Genomic DNA, 24,678 nt, shown 5'->3' on the forward strand with positions numbered 1-24,678 from the left:
TATGTTGTATAAAAAAATTATATTAAGATTGGATTTAGTTAAAAAGCCAAGTACAAAATTTCTACTTTTGTCTGAATTAAAAATCAAATTGGAGCGGGACTTGTACTAGCAATGCACTGATTGATTTGCAAAAAATCTAAATTGACAAATTTTCCCCTGACTGGTTCTGATTGATCCGATCCGGTCGAATACTGAAGAAAAGCCAAACAGGAAGCATGAAACTCGTCGTTCTCACTGACCCAGCTCTCCTCCGCCGACTGAGAAGTCCCGCTCCAGAACGATCCACTTCTGGATGCGCTGAGCGTTGGAGGTGGCGGTCTCGTTGACCCGGTTGATCCCCTCCTGGATGGCGGCGTGGACGGTGCGGTCCCGGCCGCCCGCGATGTCGGAGACGCGCGTGGCGTTGCTGCCCAGATTCCTGCAGAGCTCCACGGCTTCGGGCGTCAGCTCGTCCTCGGGGTCGCCCGTCTCGGCGTTCACTTGGCACTGCAGCACAGCAAACACAAAACGACTTCAGCTTTAAGCAGCTCAGACTTTCACAGCTTTAGTCTGCGAAGCTTTGAAATAAGGCAAAATGATTCACACCCAAGATAGTTTTCAATAAATCAAGAACTTTGGTTCTGATGGGAAATGTACAGCACCGCTCTTCAGTTTCTACTTACATTTTGTTTAAAAAAAATAGCATTTTAACAAAGCCTTTTTAATATTGAATAAAAAATATTTTACTTGCATTATAGAAGTGAAACCATTCTTAATTCATGACTATTTGTCTTTGAGGTTTTCGTTATCACCCTAATCTTTAGCTGCCTTCTCAGATTAAAGTCGAGAATCTTGCTGGTGAATTAAGATTATAATTTGTTTTACAAAGAATAATAAATATTAATTAATGTGACCTGTCTGTACATTGTAGGAGCCATTTATCTTTTCTTCCATTTATTGCCACCAGGGGGCGTATTTCATTTAGAGTTCTCTATTTAAGGTCAAGCGTGATTCTGCTTGGTTTTGATTTATGTCGGATTTATGTGGCTCTAAATGGAAATATTAATAATAAATGACTTTATTATAATTCAAAGTGAAGATCAGCAGTATGAATCTTAATTGAGCGCACGTAAAACCAATGGCTATCAGGAACATCAACCAGTAGCCTAAAATACCGGATTATAGTTGTTACATGTTTTAAACAAACTTCCTGCTGTGGGACATCAGCTGTGAACTTTGTAATCTATTCATAATTACTTTAATCGTCTCGTTTACATTTAAAATCCTATTTTTAAAATCCTACATTTAAAATCCTATTTTAAATGTATTAAACTTGACAAAATATATCAAAACTAAAGTAAACAAAATCTTGTTCTAATTACTGAAAATAATTTGAGAAAACTGTTTATATATATATATATATATATATATATATATATATATATATATAGAGAGAGAGAGAGAGAGAGAGAGAGAGAAAACGTGGAACATACTTTTTAAGTTTTTGATCTAAAATAAATAAAAGCTTGATTTTACTTTGGACTCAACAATTTTGACAAAATTTTTGTACTAGTGTCAACTTCCAAACATGATGATGTAGTTTCTTTGGGCAGCAGCAGGGGGCAGTGCTGGACGCTAAATGTAAAAAGTTTGTGCCGTCTTTTTGTTTCTGCTATCAGTGACAATGAATCTTTCTCAGATTAGATAGAGAAGATGAATAAATTTTTACAACAATAATACGGTGATAACATTTTATCTCCATCTTATCTGAGTGACGTTGATAAAAACAGAGAAGTGTGTTGCAGTTTCCCACCTTAATAGTGAGCAGCATGGTGAGAAACTTCCTCTTGTCTCCGATCAACATGGCGTTGCTTATCAGCGGCACGGCCTCCTTCACTGCGTCCTCGATCGGGATCGGAGCGACGTTTTCGCCTCCCGCTGTGATGATCATCTCTGCAGAAAAACATGCAAAAAAAAACCCCTAAGGTTTATGCTTGAGAGTAAAGAGAAAGTCAGTGCTTTGATACTAATTGTTAACGTTATGTTAACTAGATAAAGTTTAAATAAAATTTAATTAATAAAATAGTGAGGTGGTAGTAGTTTAACTTTGACACCTGTACCATGTAGATGTGCTGTGTAATAAGGTGTGTTTCGGTTCAGTTATAAAAATAAACTAACTGGATCGAAACAGTTAAGTTAGGACAAGCTGTCCTGGTGAAGACAGATCATCACCAGGAGAGCTTGTGCTTAAATTAGCTAATCAACCACCCAGTATCAGATTAGCTAATAGCAGCGGTACCTAATCTACCACCACAATAATATTTTAATAATCATCAAGCCTAAAACATGAAACTGTAACGGACTAAAGATTATGTTGTTTATGTGGGAAATGTTTGAGTATTTTTTGGTGATGAATCCAAAGTAGTGACGTTTTTTGTTAGTTGCTATGAAAACGGGTCTGTGTAGCTTAGCAGCTGACACAGAGCGAGAAAAAAAGTATTGAGTTGTTCTTAAAAGGCTTTTCTGTGTTATTTTCTCTTTGCTGTGGTGCACTGCTCTAAATTAATCATATCAACATCTTCAGGATTCATTTAGTTATCGGAGTTGTTCTACCGCGGCAGGGGCATGTAAAATAATTCTTTTTCCCCTCTACCGTTGTGCGCATGCGCGAAATCTCCGGACGTAAACAGTAACATGCAGGGGCTCATGGAATTCGCCTGGGGAATCTGAGGATTACCTTTGATACGACCGGTGATGAAGAGGAACCCGTTGTCGTGTTTGCCCAGGTCGCCCGAGTGCAGCCAGCCGTTTTCGTCGATGGCTTCCTGCGTCTTGTCGAGCATGTTGAGGTAACCCATGAAGACATGGCGGCCCCAGAAGCAGATCTCACCGTTTCCTTCCTCGTCGGGGCTGTGCAGCTTTGTTTTACATCCTGGGATCTCTATACCACAACTATAGGACAAAAAACGCAATTTGATCTGCTTTTAATTTACCAATAATGATCAAAAAAAAGTGAGTGACAAGTTCATGAAGTTACACAGAAAAGCTAACTAGTTAGCTGGCAAAGAAATATTTACGGCTAATTAGCAGTAGCCTAAATCGCTTTGGGTCACAACAAAATGAAGGTGTTTACATGTAACTCAAACTCTTACCTGACAGAAAAGCCCTTTAGCGAAAAAAACAAAACAAAAAACACACACACATAGTAGACTAAAATAATTCTGCATTTAAGGCCTACTTACATTGTTTTTTTTTTTAATGATTTTAGGACATTAATTTTAGATACATTAGTTTTTTCTCTAAATCTTTGACCTCTTCTCTGTATCTGTAGATGCAAACAAATTGATTTGTATGTATTTGCATCTGTACATATTGGCGCTATCTGCTTTGTGAATCTAGTGATATAATGACATAAATTCTACCTGGTGAGTTTGAAGGCCTCAGGTTTGGAGATGGTGTGGGGTCCGGTGCTTTCACTCATGCCATAAAGCTCGTAGAGAGGAATGTTGAGGCTGAGGAAGAACTCCAGGGTGTCTTTGGTGATCGGGGCGGCGCCTGTGTAGCATTTGGTGCAGCGGTCCAGGCCGAGAGCCTTGCGTACTTTCTTAAACACAAGCTTTTTGGCAATCTGATAGCTGAGCGGGTTGCGGGCAGCTGCTACGTTTCTGGGAAAACCAAAAAAATATGGAGAAGTGAAAGGTTAACCAAATGGTAACGCCACAAAATGTAATGTAGGAAAAAAATACTTTAATTTCCAAAAATGTGACTGAAATGAATTCTCTGAATGACTTTAATGTTGTTAAGTAAGACTTACTGATTCATTTTGGTCAGATTGGTCTGCAGACCGACATCTTTGGCCCAGGCAGCCACTTTCCTCTGCACAGCAGATGATTTCGCTCCGACAGATTTCATTTTCTCCTGCATCTTTTCCCAGACACGTGGGACGCCCATGAAGGCCGTCGGATGCACTTCCTTCAAAGTGTTCACCAGAGATCCCTGAGAAAACACAACAAAATATTTATCTACTTGGTTTCCATGGAGAACCCTTTAACTAAGCCAAACAAAGCACACAGACAGTCATGTAGCCCTCTGGTTATCTGCGTCGTGTTGATCATCAACTCCTCACAACATGACACGCTTTAATTGTGCCAATAAACGTATTTAGGGGTTATATTAAATGGAACTGGTTTCAAAGTAAAAGCCGTTGTTGAGAGGAAGCAAATTGAGGTTTTATGCTGTAGAGATCATGTAGAGATTAAAGAAATGAGAACTTTTTAAAGATGAGTGATTCATAGGAGATGTTCCTCCTGTTTTATAACATCCAGCATCTGAACGACAAACTAAAAAACATTCAAATGTTGTCAAACTTAAAGATTATACTAATATTTTTAAAAAAAATTTAATTTTGTACTTCAGTATTTAGAATTTAATAAAAACAACAAAAAATTTTAAAAAATCAATTTTGGAAAATTCTAGACATTGGAAATGTAAAATTTATTGACACTAAGGCTAGTTAACATCACCAACAAAAATGACAGATAAACGGTTTTCCTGCCATTAACACTTTTAAACATGGTGACAGTTTTAACAAATATATTTAAAAAAAAACATATTTTATAAAGTTAAATACTACAGCTATAACTTAGTAAAACTATAAATGTAATCTGACATTTTGACTCCAACCAAGCTAATCATCTGAACTTTACGATTTGTGAGACGAAACGTGAAACTGGTACTTCTGACTGACCTACAGCAGGAAAAGTTTCGTCTGATTTAAGGTCAGGCTGTGAGAAAACGTTGGCGGCTCCTCTCACCTTCAGGGCGTCCGGTTGAGCGAAGTAAGTCAGCCCTCCGGCCCTCATGGTGACCCAGATGTCGACCATCTGAGCCGCGACGTGGCTCAGCGGCAGGTAGCTGACCACCTTCTCCTGGGCCTCGGCGGCGTCCGTCAGCTGGACGTGTAAACACGTGGAATATGCAGTCCAAGTTATCTGAGGAGAGAGACAAGAAAATGTGGATTAGAGTAGATGTCATACATACAACCATGAATACCCAACTATAATTATTTCAAAATTATATTTACCCTTGAAAACCATTTATTAGGAAACAACTGACCAACAGAGTCAGTTTGAAATTTTACATTTCAAACCTTTGAAACTGAAATTTTTTGATTTTTTTTTTTTCTTTAGTTTTTATTACATTAATATTTAAGTGCAAAATTTGACCATCTTGCTGTTCTACTAAATCATAAACACTGAAAACCTCAAACTAGACTGAGGATAATTCAGTTCAAAGTCACATCAGGTAAAAATCATTTGATCTATAACAACTTCTAGTTTGTGAGTTTTAGTGCTTTGTTCGCCATCAAAACTGGATCCAGTTTAAAAAACACAGATACATTTTTTTAACCATGAAACTGCAAAAACACAAAATCTTAAAAGTTTTTATCTAATTTTTAGATCTTGGTACACTTGAAATAAGACAAAACTAACTTACAAGTAACTTTTAGCAAGATATAGGAACATTTTCTAGTCAACTCATTAATGATGATGAAAAAGTACTGGAGTTTATTTCACTGTAACATCTTTCCATGTCAAAAGTGAAATAATCTGCCAGTGGAACTGGAACTTTTTTATCATTATTAATGAATTATTGTCTTAAAAATAAAACCCTGGATCTTTCTGAAAGGTTGCTTGTAAGTTTTGATTTATCTCAAGTGTAATAAGACATTTCCATTAGAAACTAGACAAAAATACTTGGTAAGACTTTGTATTTTTGCAGTGCAGGAGCTTCAAACAAGCAGACAAATATGTATTTCTATAGTTTTTTTTTGATATACCGGACCTAAGAACACAATCAGTTTGTAAAATTGCGAAATTTTGATTTTGTATTTTTTCCGGCTGCTCAGGAACTGGAACACGAAACTGGGCTAAAAGCCTCTAACTAAGTAATTTGAAACTGTAAGAATACCTGTTCATTTCCACTATTAGCAAAACAGTTTGAGATCCTAATTCCTCAGATTTGATTCTTTGCTCCTGAACTTTTGTTGCAGTTTCAAACGGTCATGCATGCCTGAGTTTCATCAGAGCGTCATAAGATCAACCTGAGGGGTGCAGAGATTAAACATCCCTTTGTTTATTTTTAGACCTTCTCACTTTAAGTTTGAGTATGTTTTTGTATTTTAAGTGGTTATAACCAAACCATGCAGAGAGTTTAGGTGGTAAATGGCAGATAGCTGCAAACGTAATAATCAGTCAGATTAAAAATGAGGGATTTGTGGCTGTTTATTATATTTAAATCTGAAACATTGTGTAGTGAAAACAAAGCTTGAACTTATTTAACATTTTAAGAAAATTTAGTGTGTTTGATTGGGATTTTATGTGGTAGACCAACACAGAGTAGCAGCGCAGTAGAAGTGGAAGGAAAATAAGGTGAAAAATCTGAAAAGTGTGGCATGCATTTCAGCCCCGTGGAGCTATACTTTGTCTTGTTCCACCTGCAGATTATTTCACTCATAACCAGTACTTTTTCATCAATATTAATTGATATTTTTACATAAAACAAGCTGCTACATTTTGCTGAAAAGTTACTTGTAAGTTAGATTTGTCTTATTTCAAGTGTATTAAGATATTTAGACTTAGACTTAGACAGACTTTATTGTCATTTTGTATGCACAGGGTGTATACATAACGAAATTTCGTTGCATACGGCTCAGGACAATGTTTTGAGGTTCCAACGACGTTACTCCAGAATAAATAAAATACAATATAAATATAAATATTAAATATAAAGTGCAGGAATGACAGTAAAATAGAAGTTATTTAGCTATGTACATGAAGTGAGACCAGTTTTCGAGTGCAGTCCAGTTTTTGAGTGCAGTCCAGTTAAGAGTTCAGCAGTCGGATGGCAAGTGGGAAAAAGCTGTTTCTGAATCTGGTGGACCTGCACCAGATGCTGCGGAACCTCTTTCCAGAGGGCAGCAGGGAGAACAGTCTATGGTGGGGGTGTGAAGGGTCAGTGGCGATGTTTCGGCCTCGGGACACGCAGCGCTGGGATGAAATGTCCTGAATGGAGGGAAGGGGAGCCCCGATGATCCTCTCTGCCGTCCGCACCACTCTCCTCACGTTCTTCCAGTGGGAGGCGCTGCAGCCTCCACACCACACAGAGAGGCAGCTGGTCAGAATGATCTCTATGGTGCTTCTGTAGAACGTCTTGAGGATGGGCGGGGGCAGGTGTGCTCTCCTCATCCTCCGCAGGAAATACAAACGTTTCTGTGCCCTCTTGACCAGAGACGTGGTGTTCATATTTGCAATATAAACTAGATCAAAATGCTTGGTAAGATTTTGTGTTGCTGCAGTGTAAAATGGGCTTGTCAAAACAAGCTGGCCGGTTTTGGGCGTGCTCATGTCTTACTGTGAAACCCGAGGAGTAAATTGGTGGAAGTTGAGAGAACATTTCTATTTATATCTGTCACTTCGGATAGTCAGACACTTCACATGTGATGCTGATTCATATGTAGAGCTCTTTCTGGAAAAACGCCCATTTTGAGGCACACAGACTCACTGACATCTGGCTCAAAGCATGTGACATTTCAGGTTCTCATCACTCACGTTATCATGGCTCAGCATCACGCCCTTCGGCTGGCCCGTGGTTCCTGAGGTGTAGATGAGTGTGCAGCATTGGTTGGGCTTCTGGCTGGAGATGATTGCATCAAGAGGCCCATCCGGATCGTCGCGGCCGAGCTCCATGAATTCTGCCCACTGTTGTGGAGAAAAAACCAATCAGACGGGCTTTTCGCCGAGCAACAAACCGCTCCACACTCTCTCTCTCTCTCTCTCTCTCTCTCTCTCTTTCTTTGTGCTTACCGAGTACAGGTTGGGTCTCTTCTCCTTTAGTGCATCTTTGTACTGGATAATTGCTTTCAAGTGAGGCAGCTTGTCTTCAATCTGGTGGCAGAAACAAGACATTCCTGTGAGGACAATACCTTTTTTTGTTTGTAACATTTTAGTTCACACTGCAACAACACAGAATCTTACCAATATTTTTTGGTCTTGCTTCTGGTGCAAATATTTTAGTTCACTTGAAATAAAACAAAACTAACTTGCAATTGGCTTTCAGCAAGAAAAGGAGCTGATTAAATTAATAAATACTAGTTCCACTGGCAGACATTCCCCCCCACACACATTATAAGTGAAATAATCAAGCACTTTTCCATCAATATAAAGAAATTGACTTAAAACAAGCTCCTATTTCTTGCTAGAAAGTTACTTTAAACTTAGTTTTGTCTTATTTTGAGTGTACTAATAAACAGACCAAAAATACTTTTAAGGTAAGGTTTTGAATTTTTGCAGTGCAGCATCTTGTACTCTCTAACTGAGCTGTATTTTTTGTAAAATACTGTCTAAACTCAAATTTTTGTGGCTGAAATCAGAACATATAATCTGATGTGAGGTGAACAAGTTTCCACCTCGAGTAAACTAATGAAGCAACCAAGAAAATTTTATTAGTTGAAACGTTATTAAATGTAAAAAAAAAAAAAAATGTTGTATTTATACTAAAATTAATACTTTATAGTTTTTGTTGGAGCATTATTTTTCAAAATAAAATGGCTTCCGACGTCAGAAAAGCTGCATTCACACAGCAAGCAAATACGACCCAAACCTGATTCTTTTTTTGCACATATTTGACTTTTTCTTGGCAATCTGAACGGCCCAATTCTGATATTTTCACTAAAATAGAAAAACAGTTTTATGCCACTTCCATATGTGTTACTAAATCGGATACATAACTTGTATGTATAAGTCTATTAGGAATGGAATCAGCACAAAGTAAAAGTACAAATCTAAAGTGGTAAAAGCTGTTTTTGATTACTTTCTGAAACAGAAAACAAATCATATTTTCTATTTCTCTGTGATTTACACGGTCATTCTCCTCTCACCTGGAGGATTTTCTGCAGCTGTTTGTGGTTCTCCACCACAATAATGTTAGCTTTGGAGTTTTCTGCTACGTAGTGACAGGCCTCAGGGGAGTTGGTGGTGTAAATCCCCACAGCGAGCCCGCTGCAAGAGGCGAGGGAGAGTCAAAGTTAGCACAGCTCATCCTGACGGGTCAGAAAGAGAGAAAACCTGCATGAAGGCAGCAAGGAGGCTCAGCTCCCAGCAGGACAACAGTCAGAGCTACAGCAGCTGCATTTTTGTTACAAATGTGTGAAAAACTTTGTCGATGTTTTGCTAATGTTGAAAAAACACAATCTTGCAACAGCGATGCTTCCACTAAATTGGACAAAAATTAAATAATGCGTGAATACATTTCTTCACACGATAAGTAAATTAAAATAATAGAGTCATCCCCCTACTGCTTCCTGTCCTGGTTTTGTTCTTTGTGGTTTGCGCCAGTGGCAACATCCAGTTGATCATGTGACTCGCGTGATGCAACAAAAATTGCAGTTTTGCTAAACAGACCAATTTTGATAAAAACCTTTTGTCAATAAAGTTTTTTTTTTTTAAAATTGGTGTTTCCATTGGGAGCAAATTTATTTTATAAATGTTAAATTGCACTGGTATTAGTATTACTGCAAAACACTGAATCAGAAGTTAGAGAAAACGCTGAGTTTGGATTTGAGGAGAAAAACCTTAAGATATGAATGGATTTTATGTGCGCCAGACAGCATCTTTCAACTGCATTTCATTCCTGCGCACAAGTGAACCCTGGTGAAGCTGAGGCTAGATTAATGGCGCTTTAGGAAAAAAAAAAAAACTAAATTTATTAAATATTCCCATTATTACATCACTAAATTGGAAACAAAGCATGACATATCCCAGCAGATGTTTGGTGATGTAACAGCTGTAACTGTAACCGATCGCTTTGCTCCGTTTTTATTCTGCTGGATGGTTCTGGTTTCTCAGACGGAGAGGATTTTAGCCGGCTCCATAACACAGACAGTAAAATGTTGAAGTCTTTATCTGACGTCCTGCTGCTAAAATCTGGGCTCAGTTACACTACAGGGGAAGCAAGTATTTAAAAAACATTTTATTTGATAAAAATTTGATTAAAAACAACGTGTGCTTTAGCAAAATGAGACTGAAATGAAAACTTTTCAGTTAGGTTTATTAGGGCTGAAACGATTAATCAGATTGATTGAATCGATTGTTGAACTAATTTAGTAATTAACGGGAGAATAAAGACATTAAAAAAAGGACATTTGCTCAAATAACAGCAAAGTCAGAGCAGCAATTAAGCCAAAAACCTACAAAAAAATCAACATTTGGCATTTAAGAAAAAAAAACAAAACCTTTGTAAATTTGTTCTACCCAGAAATTTCTCTGCTGGCAGTTTTAGCTTCTCCCAGTTCAAATTCTGTTAAAGAAATCTTATTTTAAAAATACCTTTTTCAATTTCCAATCAATTAATGGAAAAAACATTAATTATCAGAGTGTCATCAGTGAGTCAGCCTCTCGTTTAGCATTTCGCTTTAATCAATCATTTGATCAGAAAAATGTCTGGGCTGGATTAGCAGCGACCTGCTAATCCTTGACCTGCCAGTTGAGGTCAGACACTCGTAACCTCGATGATAAATGCGCCGATGCAGAAACGCTGATAAACCATCGTGGCCAAACCAGAAAAGTCGGAAACTCACCCGGCCAAAATGGCGCCGATGTCGGCGATGAACCACTCGGCAGAGTTGAAGCCCAGAATCCCGACGCCATGGAAACGCTCCAGACCGAGCTGCAGAAATATAAAATAACAAAAGTTAAAAAAATAAAACAAAAATACACAATTAACCAATCTCAAAACGTTTACCACGGAAGACGGTGAAGATTTGGCACCATATTCTTAATATATAAGTAATTTATTAAACTTTTAAATCTTTAATCTGATGATTTTATAAAAATGTTTTAAAATTTTAACTTTTGATATTGTTTGTTTCTGATTGGTTAAAAATTGTAATTTTGTATTTAAAACGTAGGAATTTGAAGTCCCGATTTGAGTTTAAACAATTAGTTGAATAAACTGTGATTAATCAATTATTGAAATAATCGTCAACTAATTTAGTAATCGATTACAGGCAGACCTACAGACTCAAAAAAGGCAAATTGTTGAAATAAAACACTCAGAGCTGTAATTAAGCAAAAAAGCTGTATATATATAGATATCATGTCTATATAGATATAGATATATATAGATAGGTAGATATATTAAGCACTTTTTGCTATCAATTATAAATCAAAAAAAATAATCAGACAGTCTTTATTTGCTAAAAGAGGATCAAGTGTTTACTAAAGGAAAGCTATGTTATTGCATTTTAGGCTATGTATTTTTGTATGCCAAAAAGTTATTTTTTTATGTGCGTCTTTTAATGCATCTCTAATATTGAGGAAATTAAAAAGACTTAAGTGGTTAAATGGAAAATCTGCAGAATGTGTCAATATTTTTATCTGATTACTCAGTTAATCGTCAGAATAACTGATTTCTGAAATAATCTTTGGTTGCATCATCATCACCACTATGTGATCCGTTGCTATGACGACACCCGAGTGATGCCTAAATGAGCCATTTAAATTCATGAAGTCTTACATTGCAGAGGACTAAATTTCATGTAAATATTATGCTGCTAATATCTGCTGAAGGTTTGTTGAAAAGAAAAAAATGATATGACAGAATGCCAGTGAAATTTATGCTAACTGTTAATTATCCACAAATTATACATACAAGAGTTTAAATGTTCAACTAAGACATTAACTGTGGGAAACATTTAGTTGGAACTAAAAGTAATTTGGAATTTTTAAAACTCATTTTCTAATTCAGGAGTGTTTAATACCTGAACTATGCAGGATAAACTGAAATAAAATGTGTTTTTTGCTATAAAAGGAATGTGGATAAACAAGAAATCATCTCCCCTGAAGTTGTTCTCATCAGATTAGAAAAAAGAAAATGAAACCAACCTTTAAGAAGCTCTTGGCAGCAGTGCGGCAGTCCTGGTAGTATTGTTTGTAGGTGAGGGATTTCTGCCCCTCGCCCTCCTTCCATTTCAAAGCTGTGAAGTCACTGAATCGAGCTGCAGCTGCAGCAAACATCTGGTTCACAGTCAGAGGTTTCTCTGCAGCCACACCGGATTCCTCCATCCGGAGTTTCACCTCTCCGTTGCGCTGCGTCGTCCAGAGACGGAGCTCTGAGGACGGCGGCACGGACAGGGAGTCTGGGCGCTGCGCGTTCACTGAAACATGCAGAGGGACAAAACGCTCAGAGGTCTGAAAACATAACCAGTCGAGGAAAAAGGCCTCATTTTCAAGAGAGACCTTCATCATTTCTAAGATAAATATTCAGTTTTGTTATTCTGAATAGACGACAGTAGAACTGGCGTCTATTTAATCACACAAATTTTAACGCTTGAGAAATTAAAACACCTTTCTTTATTTTATTTTACACACAAGAGATGGAACCTTTGTGTTGTGTTTCTGGTACATCTGTGAATCTGTTGCACAACCGCATTGGACGTTAAAGCTGCTTCACTTTCCCCAGTGGGGTTTAATTTTTGCTTTAAAACAATTATCTGGTTGTGCAAACTATTGTGCAGACTGCTTGACTAAAATAGCTTCTCAATGTTAAACGTGGCAGCAGCACAGACGCTTTAATGGAAGTTACATGAATGATCAGGTTTCCTAAAACACTTAAAAGCTGAATGGTTATTATATAAATGCTCTAATATGATGTTTAAATATCCTAATTAACTGATTAAAAACGACAAATATCTTTGTTAGTGAATTTATATTTATATTTATTCTATAATTTTGCATCAAAAAGGGTTTTTGGATTGAAAATATCACTTATTTTGTTAATATATGGTTTTCAATTAAAATGGAATTAATTTATTACAATTAACTCGATTAAAACTTTTGAGTCCCGCCAATATGAAAACACAAATACGTCCAGTACTTAGGGTATTATGAGTAGATGTTGAATCTAATGAACCTCTGGTGTGCTCAGGCGTTTTATGGTCCATTTGGATTCACTCAATGACAGATTAATTAGAGGAAGATTTTCTAAATCGTTTCCAAAGTCAGAAGTTTACATACACCTCACAACATGCCCTTTAATAAACATAAATTAGGTCAACTCAACAAGAATTGGCCTCCTGACAGAACTCGAATCTGAGTTTTAATATAAAGAAAACAATAAAAGCAACTGTTGAAAAGGATCTCTCATTAACCTGGGATTCAGTGAGCGGAAATAACTTTCTCAATCCTGACTGACCTAAAACAGGAGAAGTTTAGAGTCTGATTTAAGGTTAGAGAAAACAGGATGTGTGTCTATTTATACGGTGCAAACCGCAAGCTAAAACTGACAGTTCACAGAGATGTCAGCTGATCCTAAAGCTGGCCTAAATGTTGCAAAAATCTGAGTGTACATCACATTTAGAGATTATTATTCTGATTATCCATCGAACTGTCTGTCGTATCTAATCCATCATTTTACTATCATACTCGAATTACACGTAGCAGAAACTATAGAATAATCACTAACATCGTCTTCTGGGTGCCATAAAACCCAAAGGATTTTAATAATTAATCTGGGAGGCGGCTTTGGGAGCTTACAGTGTGACAGACCAGATGGGATGTTGCCTAACGATCTGCAGGATGTTTTGAATATAAAGTGGGATCACATGGTGGATTTATAACAGGAACAGCAGCTGCTTATCAGTTCCTCTAACAAGCTGGAGGGTGAAAAACTTTCTCATGGAAAAAAAAAAAAATCTATTAGCTTTTGTTTTTATGCAGATACAGGTTGGGTCTATTGAATAAATTTCCACAGAATAAAACTGTCTAAAAGTAAGTAGATGGAGTTTATTGTTATCTTTACAGATAACTACGAAGGAATCGTTTTTCCGTCAGTGACTTTAACTGGAAAGAAAGTCGCAGTTAAGTGAAGGAAAGAGGAAGGAAAGTTTGTTCTGCCAAAGAATGTGTTTTCTCCTTCCTCAGGAAAAGGCGTGCGCTCACAAATGCTGAATTCAGCAACAAGAGCAGACAGAATAACGGCATCCACGATTACAGTAAAGCCTAAAAGTTATTTTTTAATCTTGTCGTCTAAATCCAGCTGCTGAGACAACAAACACGTGGCGGTTTTTCTTGGGGCCTCACCCTGTGGTATGTCTGAGCTCTGCAGAGCGGCGGCGGCTGCATCTCCAGCAGCGACCTCCTCCTCCTTCTCCCCGGTGGACTCTTCCTCTGATGACTCACTGAGGAACAGGAAGGAGGAAAACACATTTATGAGCGAGTGAATTCCCAAAGGAAGTGGGGTAAATCTGAAAGAGGGAGGTAAAACGGTGCCGAGTCATCAGGGGGAAAACGGCGGCTGTCATCATCCACTATTTTGACCTGTATTTAAAGGTCAAAATAAATACAGTCAGCCTGGACTCCAGAGTTAATTAATAAATGCAAAGTTATGCAAATGATGCTTTGATTAACCCCAAACCTTCCTGTACCAGTTCAGTTTCACTCTTACAACCAACATTTCAGGAAGTATTCTGATTTCCTTCTTTCTGTGTCAAAAGTGATGAGGATTTTCAGCCTGAATGGCTTCTGAGCTGACAAGCATGCAGAGTATTTATAAATGTAAAACATTCCCACAAGACAGGCAAGTAAGTCCAATTTTTAAAAAAAGGAGAAATAAATTAAATAGCTTAGTTGCAGCCCCATTTGAAAACGAACCATGAGTCTTTTTGTTGAATTTATTTGATAAAATAGTTTTACTTGAAGAAATAACATTTTGTTTCCTCTGCCTTTAAAAAAACGCTGTAGAAAAGGATAAATTCAGAATGTTTTGTCCCAGGTTATATATGCTGAATATAAAAAGAAATAACAAATGGGCCAAAAGGTGTACCTCAGAACATTTTTAGAAAATAACAAGACCTGTGCAGACTTTACAAACCATCCACTGGCAGCTGAAGTTAAGCAAAAGGAATAACAAACGTTTTTGTCTCATTACGTTAAATGTAATTTCCTAAGCTACCCCTTGTAACGCATTTGTGTTAACGTACTTTGCTGGGTCTACAATGCCGTCATCAAGGGACGCTGAGCTGTCTCCTGCACCACAGGACTCCAGTGTTCCTCCTGCTTTAGGAGGCTCCACCACCACTGGTTCGGACATGGTGCTGGGCTCGCACGCGGTCACTGCAGGAGACAAACGTCATGATTTTTTTAACTTTACACGCAGTAAAAAGCAGCTACAGGAACACGTGAAAAGCACATTATTTATCAGAGAGAGGAAAACTGCGTACATGAAATGTTATTGTTACAGAGAGGGAAGATTATATGCAAAACAACTTCTAGCAAGTTGCAAAAACCAAATAAGCTTCTGGACATTTGATCTGTCTTAATGTCACAAATACTGCAGCTCATTTAAAATAGTTGGTTTCAGTACGGCTGAGGTCAGGGCTTTGAATAGGCCACAAATCTAAGTCCAGTAATGTTACCTTGTTTTGTGTCTCCATGTTTCAATCATCAGACCCAAACTGTCATTATGCGATGTAAGGAAATGGATTATGATGTTCCAGAACAACCAAGGAAACGACATCATCGGCTGAAATCTGTAGCCGTTCACAAAGATGCCTTGTGGAGGTAAACCTTGTTGATAAGGGAAAGATTGAAGAATATGGCCACAATGACATCAAGGTGATGGTGGTGGCAGTGTAATGCTGAGGGTCTAGTTAGTAGGACACTACTGTTATTTAGTATTCAGCAAAATTCCCAGAAAGTCAGAAGCTGTACAGAGCTGCAGCTGAATCCATCTGCACAGGCCACATCCCTGTTTACACTGTAAAAATATGTCTTTTATCTTCCCGATCCGTGTTTATTTTGAAACACAATTACCCTTTAGATATCTCTCAGTAGTCATATTTATTTTATTAGCAGCATATTGGCAAATGGCAGCACACAGTGACACATGAAAGATAAGCAGTTAAATAACTGCACAACTGACTCAAAGGGACCAATTTATGATGCAAGAAAATAACTCATTACTATTATTATTTAAAGTTATCATTTATCCTAACTGCTTTCAGGGAGGTGAGATTTTTAGATGATATATTTTTAACATACAATAAAATATACAATACTGGCTAACCTTAAGTCTCCAGCTCTATAAAAGTCTTTAAAAAAATGAGGAATTACGCTTTAAAGTTGAGGTTCAAATTAAATAAACTCCAACATTTCTGATAATAAGGACCAAATATCCAGGGTTATGCCATGGCTTTAGAAAACAGAAACAAGTGTTAGTGAGGGGTGTATGTATATATTTCAGCCTGTATGTATAATTTTCACTCTGTAGTTTCAAAAACAAATCCATAACGTATTCAATGCATGTGCTGCATTCAAACAAAAAAAGGTTAAAATAAACCTAATAAAAATCAAACTTTTAACCACAGCTGTAGCTGAATAGCATAAAGATGCCCACACAAAGACAACTATTTTTACTCTCTAATAGTCAAAGGTTAGAGCTTTAGCAGTGTTTTAAATATTGAATACAGGCTCTTTAAAGTTTTGTTTATCAGCTTTAATGTTGCATCCTGACAGGAACTACGTCTAATACTCCCCAACAATAAATGCGGTCACATCCGCGCCCTTTTTCCCTCGTTCAAACCTCTGTTGTTGTACGGCTTGGACCCCGCCTCGCTCCCTTATCACATCTTTGGCCTGTTTATTTAAGGGGGCTGACAACACGTTCCAGCAGCTTCGTCTGCTTGTTGTAGCAGTCCGAGCCTATCATGGCTCGCCTGTCAGGAACAATTAGGCTCGGATAATGGGAAAGAAAAAGACTCCAGAGGTCAGAGGGAGCAGGAACAAACATAGTTTGCTCAAACTAGGCCTCCATCAGGCAACCACAAACGGTTAAACTGAACATTTTAACCAACAACTGTGTCCAAATTGGCGCTGATCAAAACATTTGAGGCCCGCCTTCACTTCTAATGGTTCACATTGGGGAACGCTCAGGTTTGGGGGTGTTAAATGACCCCGTCCAGCCAGTTCAGCCTGCAGACTCAACCGCAGACGGATGAGGGTGGAGGCCGACATGAGGGGGTGAACTGAGACCCCAACCCCCTCCTGCGTCTTCAGTCTCTGGCTTTGTTTTGGTCTAGACAGAGACCTAATCAGTCATGGGTCGGGATGATAACCTTGAGTAAAAACTGTGATAAATCGATTATAACAGACAATCATAATGTTATTTATTGTTGTTGTTTTTCCAATAAATATGACAAACAGCTAGAATAGCTGATTGTCCTTTTAGAAAGCAATGATAAACAGAAGTAGCTTTTTTCAGCTAGCTGCTAACTCTTGATTTTCTCTTGTTAAAATGTCTTTTAATAACTAATGTAAAGAAAATATCAGCAGGTTTGAAACTATGCATTCACTAGATCAATGTTAATATCTATCAAAACTTGTAAAACTCTTTGAGGTGTTTAAGCAAATATTGCTTTAAGCGTCAGATTCAGAATTGGTCCAAAATGTACGTTGGCTCTCAATAGACACATTTTAATAAATAATTTCCATGTAGAACATGAAACATGTCCAGTACAAGCCAAGTTAAACTTTTCTTATTACAGAAAAGCACATAACAGGTAAAATGTTGCAATAATCTGGTTGTACATACTGGACATGTTTAGCTAAAGCAACATGTCGTAGGCATTTTTTTGATCCTATGGCACAAAGAAACGTTATGCTAACATTATGGAAACTGGAAATTGTTTCGACGAGAGTGAGACTAGTCAGGGAGGCTGCCAAGAACAGCGACACTGAAGGAGCTGGATGAATCTCGTAACAAGTGCTGATTGTGTTCAACATGTAACAGTTTCTTATTTCCAGGATTACAACACTGAATTATGTTTTCTTCCAACAAAAATATCCACATCTGGCTAAACTTTCCTGGATTCTTAAAGGAGAATGTGCTGTGTCTCCAAATAACAGATTCAGTCCAAAACCTTTAAGTGTCCGCTACAAAGTTAGGAATAAAGAGTGAAATTTAAGCAGTTACTTAATAAAGGTTTTGGCTTGTGAACAAAATCTAAGAAATGTCCTCAGAATAAGAGCGATATGGAGAAAGTTTGGGATGCAGGGTGAGGAAATGTCGCCAAACTAAACAAAACTGAATGTTGATAGAGTTCAAGATCCAACCAGGTTGTTGCATCATTTCATCTTTCGTTTCATTTTTAGAGGTTATATCACAGTTTTTTGTGGGTGAGAAACATTTGAAAAATTTTTTTGCATGCTATAGTTGTTTTATTTATTTACTTCTTTGTATTTTAAAAACACTGCAGCCTTGTCTGATTATCAGCCGAGCCCTTCGCATTCAACATCACACACATTCTTGAGATTCCACCTCTCATTTTAGCTTTGAAATTAACGAAGCAACCTGCAGCTCTTACTGGTGGGGAAAAAAAAACGCCTTAAAGCTTCAGTAAATGGTCAACATGGAGGACAGCGGTTGATACTTTAAGGCCAACGCAAGACGGTTTCATTTGCATTGCACATTTTCAGCAACAAGCAATTGAAAGTGGTTTACATGATTAGAATAAAATAAAACAAATAAGTAAGAAACATTAGTTAGGGAAAACTGTCAGTTGAAAAAGAGGCTACATTTAATGTTGTTCTGGTTATTATTAAGCATGGGAAGCTCTAAAGAAATTAATTTTTAGACTTGATTTAGCAGTTTTGCACCTTTCTGGAAGTTTATTCCAGATTTAAGGAGCATAGAAGCTGATTTTTTCTTCTCCATGTTTGGGTTTGATTCTAAGGATGAAGAATAAACTTAAACCAGACGAGTTGAGTTGTCTGGAAGGTCTATAATGTTTTTTGGTGCTAAGACATCTATTATTGATAAACTAACTGAAGTGAGAACGCCAGCAGCAGCGTTCTGGATCAGCTGCAGCTGTCTGATTTCTTTAGGCAAACCTGTGAAAACACTGTTGCAGTAATCAGTGCAACTAAAGATAAACAACAAATGGATGAGTTTTTTAGGATCTTCCTGGAATATAAGTAGTTTAATGCTGGAAATGTTCTTCAGGTGATAGAAGACCGACTTTGTAATTGTCTTTATGTGACTCTGAAGTTCAGGCCCATCACTGATCAGCAGTTTCTAGCTCTAATATCTGAAGCAGTGTTCACAATAAGATATTTGATTAATTCCACTTCAAACAATCTTTCAACACATTAAAATAATCAAATTAATGAAAAGTAAATGATTTATTTCACATCCTATGGCATCTTCTGATGGAGTAAACACTAAGCAGGTATTTTTTCTTCAGGTTATGCTTGTGAGTAAAAAATTACTGCTAAGGATGATTCACCCGGTGGCCCCCCTTGTACAGACTGACATCAGTAGAGATGCCGCAGTCTTGCTGATGGGAGAACGCTGATTATGACGATGGAGGACAGTCGAGCTTAGCAACAGCTGTCCCAGTCAGAAAGGGAAAAGCAGCAACAGTTGAAGCGGCAATACTTTTATTTTTGGACAGTGGTTAACAGAGAAGAAGCCAAAGTAAAACCATACTAGAAAAAAAAAACATTTGACATGAATCAATAGAGGGAATCCCCACAAAACACAGCATAATTTCATCAAAAATTTTCAGTTTCACTTTGATTAATCGACTAAACTGCAGGGGAAAATTCCCTTCTGAGGGTCTTTGTTTCTGTTTTCCCAAATAGGCTAAAGTAAGGTCGACTGAATTCATATCATAGACTGATCTGCTGACAGACAGAACTGGGCGTGATCGTCTGAATCCTCTTTTTTTTTTTTGGAATCAAACTAATGAGTTTGCAAGAAATTGATTTAATTAACAAATGAGCTTCTGCTTTTTAAAGATAGAAAAGCAAAATGGAAAATTCATCCAGCTCTGCAGGCTGGGCTACACCCATTCAGCAAGGAGACAGTCTGTGTCAGCTGTCCGACCGAGCCAAAGACGTAAAATACTCATCAAGTCAAGATTTACCCTTACTACAGCAAAAACCCAAAGACAAATAATAAATAATAACAATAATAAATAAATATATTTGTATTAGAAATTAAACTAGTGAACTAGCTTATGGCATAGAACCTGTGGATGTTCATCACCTTAACTCACATAAAATCCACAACAACCAACTTGTTTTCAGAGATCATTCCTAAAATCTTTCTTACCAAACCAGATTTTCTACAATGAAGCTTGTTATTCAGGATTAAGGCACTTCCTCCTACCCGCACATTTTTTAATTTTAAATTCAGCTACTCACGTTGCATTGTTAGATGATGATTCTCTTCTCGGTATCCAACAAATTTTTTCTAGGATTGCCACCCTTTTGCTGTTCTCCTTTTATTTTATTTATTTTTTAAATGAAGCAGATGCAGCACTAATCCTACAACTGACCAGGATGTCTACAGCAAATCATTCATTTTCAAATACTAGCAGCCGGCCGGCTCTGTTGGTCCCTCCTCCTGCTGTTACCCCACCCAAGACGAGCTCACCAGCGTCTTCCAGGCAGTCTCCCCTCCCATCTTCATTTTGCTCGGCCTCATTGGCTGAAAAAGCTCACACCACGCATTACATGGAAACCTAAAAAAGAAGGAGGGGGAAGTTGCAGAGAGGAAGCACATTTCCCTCCCCACTGATGATGCTGAAACTGAGACCCATCCCCCACGAGAGAAATACCGCCTTTTACTCACATCCACATGCAGCGTAGGGTTACTATCGGACAAGTCGTACGCACAAATATTTCTGAAGGGCCGGGCTGCTTCATGACGTGTTCTGCATTTAATGTTGCATTTTCTACATGACCTACAAACCCTAACTCTAACCCTACGGACAAACTTCAGTTAAACAAGCTTAACCTGGATGCCTTGCTGACAAAGAAACATTCCTTTTACTGTTTTCTACTTTTTAAACCACAACTCTAGACGTTTTATGGAGCACAGTTAATAAATTGATCATAAATATATTTACTAGAACTGCAAGCAGTTATAATGGGTTCCTCGCCCGACCCTTACGCCTCTCCACATGGTTCCTGTCGGCCTTGGCATCACCGGCGCTCTGTGCGCATCAACCGAGTCAACAAATTTTCAGGAGGTTAATTAGTGGAATGAAAAAGTGAGTGGGATTGCCAGATTCGGATCTTGCTGGACAGACTGTGGCTACTTTTGCCTCATTTCCAACGAGAAGTACCGCAGGTGTCAGTACACGATTTTGTGCTTTTCTTTTGCAATAGTGGCCAAAATACTGACAGTACCGCATCATTCCTGGGCCCAGTTCAGTACAATTGTAGGTCTGTGGGATAAGGTACAGTTTGGCTAGGGTGGAGACAGAAGCATGACACAACTATGGCAGAAACAATTAATCGTGATAAATTGATTATTGAAAGAATCATCTCCACAGGGAAATGGCATGGTGCAGTTAGAGTGGAGCTACCAGCTACCACAGTCCATTGATAGAGGGACAGAAAAACAAATGAGACATACTAGTGAGTCATGTTTGTTGTTGTACTAGTAATCACAACATTACATGTCTGGATTCAATCCAGCATGCCCAGTTAAAGTCTAACTGGAAACACCAGATCATAATAGCGTAGGGAACAAAGGGTCATTTGGAGGTTAGAAATCATCATAAACATTTTTTTAATTGTATTTCTCAAGGCTCTGTTCTTGGCTCATTTTATTGCACTGCCAATTGCAACCACCAAGACCAGTGATTTAACTTGCTTGAACTTTGTTTTTCTGACCTAATTTTAGGAATTTGAACAAAAATCTTAGCTGTCAGCTAAAATTTGCAGCTTGACAAGCCAATCCTGCTCTTCTTGTTTTGTTTTTTCCTTCCAGGAACATACCTGTTTAAACGAACAAATACCAGAGGTGCGGCAGGATAAAATAAATTTCTGGGCAACAAAAATTAGTAGAAAGGTGCACAACTTTAAGAAAGATGTAAAAACAACCAGAAAACCACATTTTAATCTCCCTTGAAGGTACATGAATCTAATCTTAAAACTTAAAACAAATTACAGATATAAGAGCTTAAGGATATACATTTAAGTTTCCAGAAATATATTTATATAAAAGGAAATCTGGTCCCACTAAAAGAACTGACCTCGACTTGTACCCAGAGGTCTGCATGACCTCATAAATGTGTGCAATCGGTACTCTGTTGAAAAATGCAGCCAATGGCAAAGCGAGACAACATGACAGCCACCTCACCACCGCGTCACGTGACACCCAGAGCCGGCTGATCTGGTGCAACCACGCATGCTGCTCTGACATGCTGCAGGGCAGCGCTGACACATTCTAGAGTTCATTTCTCTCGTCCCACACTCAGCAAATATGCACGAAAATTGCAGGAAAAGAAACACATGATTCACCAGAAAACCAATTAATTAGACAACCATATAAAAATAGGCTGTCTTTTAATATCTTGTTTACTTGTATGTAGCTAATGTTCTTGTTCCTGTTGGCTTAAACAAATGAGCTATGCTTTACAGAAAGAAAACGTCATTATGTAGTCAAATAACACAGATGGTAGGCCAACATTGTTTTACATCTAACTCTTTTAAATGCAACCCACTGAGGAAACAGGAAGTGTGATGTATTCTTATTAAAGCTTTGTGCTATTTTTGTGCTATTTTGATAATGGCAATTTAGGGTTTCAGGAATCCCAATATAACCATAAATACGCAAGAAGAAGGTGAAAAATAAAGGTATAACATTCCACAGTGGTGATAGTTTGTAAAGCAATGCCAGCTACTCAGCATTACGATATCAGAGCTGGCCCAAAGCATAAGCGACCTTAGCTGCTGCTTGTGGTCCATCACAGCAATGGGCTTCCAAGACCGCTTAGTTCTGATAGCTAACTACATTAATTAACAATAAACATCTTCAAAATTATAATGAATCTTTTACAGTTAATGTTCAGGCATATTTAGGATCTTAAAGAACTGACAACTGTACAAGTTGTAATAATGAAATTGCATTTATTGTAAATATAAGTGTAAGTTCAGAGTATGTTTGGTCGAGGTAAAAGTAGAAATGGGAAATATGGACTTTTATGAGAATAATTTGTGGTTTTTAGTAAAATGCAAGCAAAAACCTTCTAAAAGAATTAATGTCTTCTGATTATAAATCAGCCAGAGCCTTAAAAAAGTAGAAAAATAATACTGCTGTGAAATAAAACTGCTCTTTATCAAAAAGGGTCATTCACCTAAATAGTTCAGTAATTCAATTGCAGTGCTAAACTATACAGAGTAAATGTATTTTAAGACAAAAACGCAGACTTAATCAATGATCTCGTGTTTTTTTACTTGCCCTAAGCCATGAAAATCAAAATGAACAAAAATATATCACTCTGTGGATAGTGAATATATAATTCAGAAATATTTATTTATTTAAAATCCTTTATTATTGGTCTCGTGTAATGTTTGAATTTTCTTAAAAAATCTAAATTTAAGACTTTTATTATCTGTGAGCCACCATGATCACATGAACAAAATAACTTGTGTAGCCTATAATAAATTTATGCAAAATATGAGTTACACTTTTTTAAATTGTTTGAATTAAATATATTTTTCAATGATATTCTAACGTATTGAATAATACATTTAAATCTTAGTAAATTTGAGTCAGTTATATTGAATTGATTACTATTATGATACTTTAACATTCTAATACTTTGGTTATTATTAGTTACTACTAATGAACTGTAATAATTTGCTTATTATTAGTTAATTAAATGTTAATAATCACTTAGTATTAATATTTACTTTTAAGGCTAAAGTATTATTTAGGCTCAAATAATACTTAAATAAGTATTATTAAAAGATGCTTGTTACTATTGTTTAATAGTAAGCAAAGAGTCGACTTGTAGCCGGAAGAACAATGAGCCAATTGATCCGGATCCTACGGAAATCACATCACTAGCTCGTCTGAGCTACAATCATTTTACGACTGTAAAAATACAAAATAACTTCAATATCTAAATTATGAAACGGTTGTAGTGTCTTCCTGAGTAAAAAAATCACTGTGTTTTAAAAGTGCTCAATTTGATCTGAGAATATTATTCACTTAATTCCTTCGCTGCGGAGACATAAACTTGTTTTAAGATTTCTCAAACTCCATTTAAGCATCTTATAAACGTCACAGTAACTTCCAAGCTAGCATCACCAAAGAAGGTGTACATTTATAACAGACGGGATTTCAACCGAGGTTAATGAAACTGGTCATCAGTTAGAGAAAGATTATTATTATTATTATTATTTTAATTAACCGAATAACTTCATGAAGCTGTTGAGCTGAATGACTGCGGAATGCTTAGCAACGGACGGACACGATTTTACTCCTAGGGTCTGCTCTTAGCTTTATTCCGCAAACTATTACTGTCCATTCTTTGACGTTATCTGAACATTATGCCATTAGGGTGACGAAAAGAAAAATAGAAAAGATAAACGCTGTGTTAATAACCACTTACCGCCAGAAGAAGCTTTTGGAAGACGTCTATCTGTGACGTTGACAACAGGGAAATGAAAGGAGCTCTGCTGCTTGCTAAGCTGCTGGAGCCAGCTGTCACTTTTACAGCTCCAACATAAACACTCCCGTATAAACTCACAATGCTGGATCTCTCTCTGAAAAATGAATTAAACAAACAAAACAAAAAAACTCAGATCATTTAAAAATCTACTGTAAAGTTTATTTATATGC

General features: G+C 37.3%; 1 protein-coding gene across 2 annotated transcripts in view; it reads right to left on the bottom strand.

The window, feature by feature from the left end:
- The window catches only part of acsbg2 (acyl-CoA synthetase bubblegum family member 2), a 29,403-nt gene that overhangs the window by 2,133 nt on the left and 2,592 nt on the right, over nucleotides 1–24,678 (bottom strand). Inside the window, exons 3-16 of one of the 2 annotated variants that reach the window (XM_044130570.1) lie at nucleotides 24,449–24,602; nucleotides 15,017–15,149; nucleotides 14,118–14,215; nucleotides 11,922–12,193; nucleotides 10,616–10,704; nucleotides 8,918–9,038; nucleotides 7,845–7,925; nucleotides 7,590–7,739; nucleotides 4,794–4,970; nucleotides 3,794–3,975; nucleotides 3,402–3,644; nucleotides 2,717–2,931; nucleotides 1,793–1,932; nucleotides 240–486 (exon numbers count right to left, since the gene is read on the bottom strand). In XM_044130570.1, the coding sequence (XP_043986505.1) occupies nucleotides 240–486; nucleotides 1,793–1,932; nucleotides 2,717–2,931; nucleotides 3,402–3,644; nucleotides 3,794–3,975; nucleotides 4,794–4,970; nucleotides 7,590–7,739; nucleotides 7,845–7,925; nucleotides 8,918–9,038; nucleotides 10,616–10,704; nucleotides 11,922–12,193; nucleotides 14,118–14,215; nucleotides 15,017–15,126 (2,125 nt within the window). In that variant the 5' untranslated portion in view covers nucleotides 15,127–15,149; nucleotides 24,449–24,602. Of the gene's footprint in view, nucleotides 1–239; nucleotides 487–1,792; nucleotides 1,933–2,716; nucleotides 2,932–3,401; nucleotides 3,645–3,793; nucleotides 3,976–4,793; nucleotides 4,971–7,589; nucleotides 7,740–7,844; nucleotides 7,926–8,917; nucleotides 9,039–10,615; nucleotides 10,705–11,921; nucleotides 12,194–14,117; nucleotides 14,216–15,016; nucleotides 15,150–20,240; nucleotides 20,461–24,448; nucleotides 24,603–24,678 lie in introns of those variants that run through there. The other variant, XM_044130569.1, reaches the window with a different exon arrangement.

The sequence above is a fragment of the Gambusia affinis genome, linkage group LG10, assembly GCF_019740435.1.
Source record: "Gambusia affinis linkage group LG10, SWU_Gaff_1.0, whole genome shotgun sequence".
Lineage (NCBI taxonomy): Eukaryota > Metazoa > Chordata > Actinopteri > Cyprinodontiformes > Poeciliidae > Gambusia > Gambusia affinis.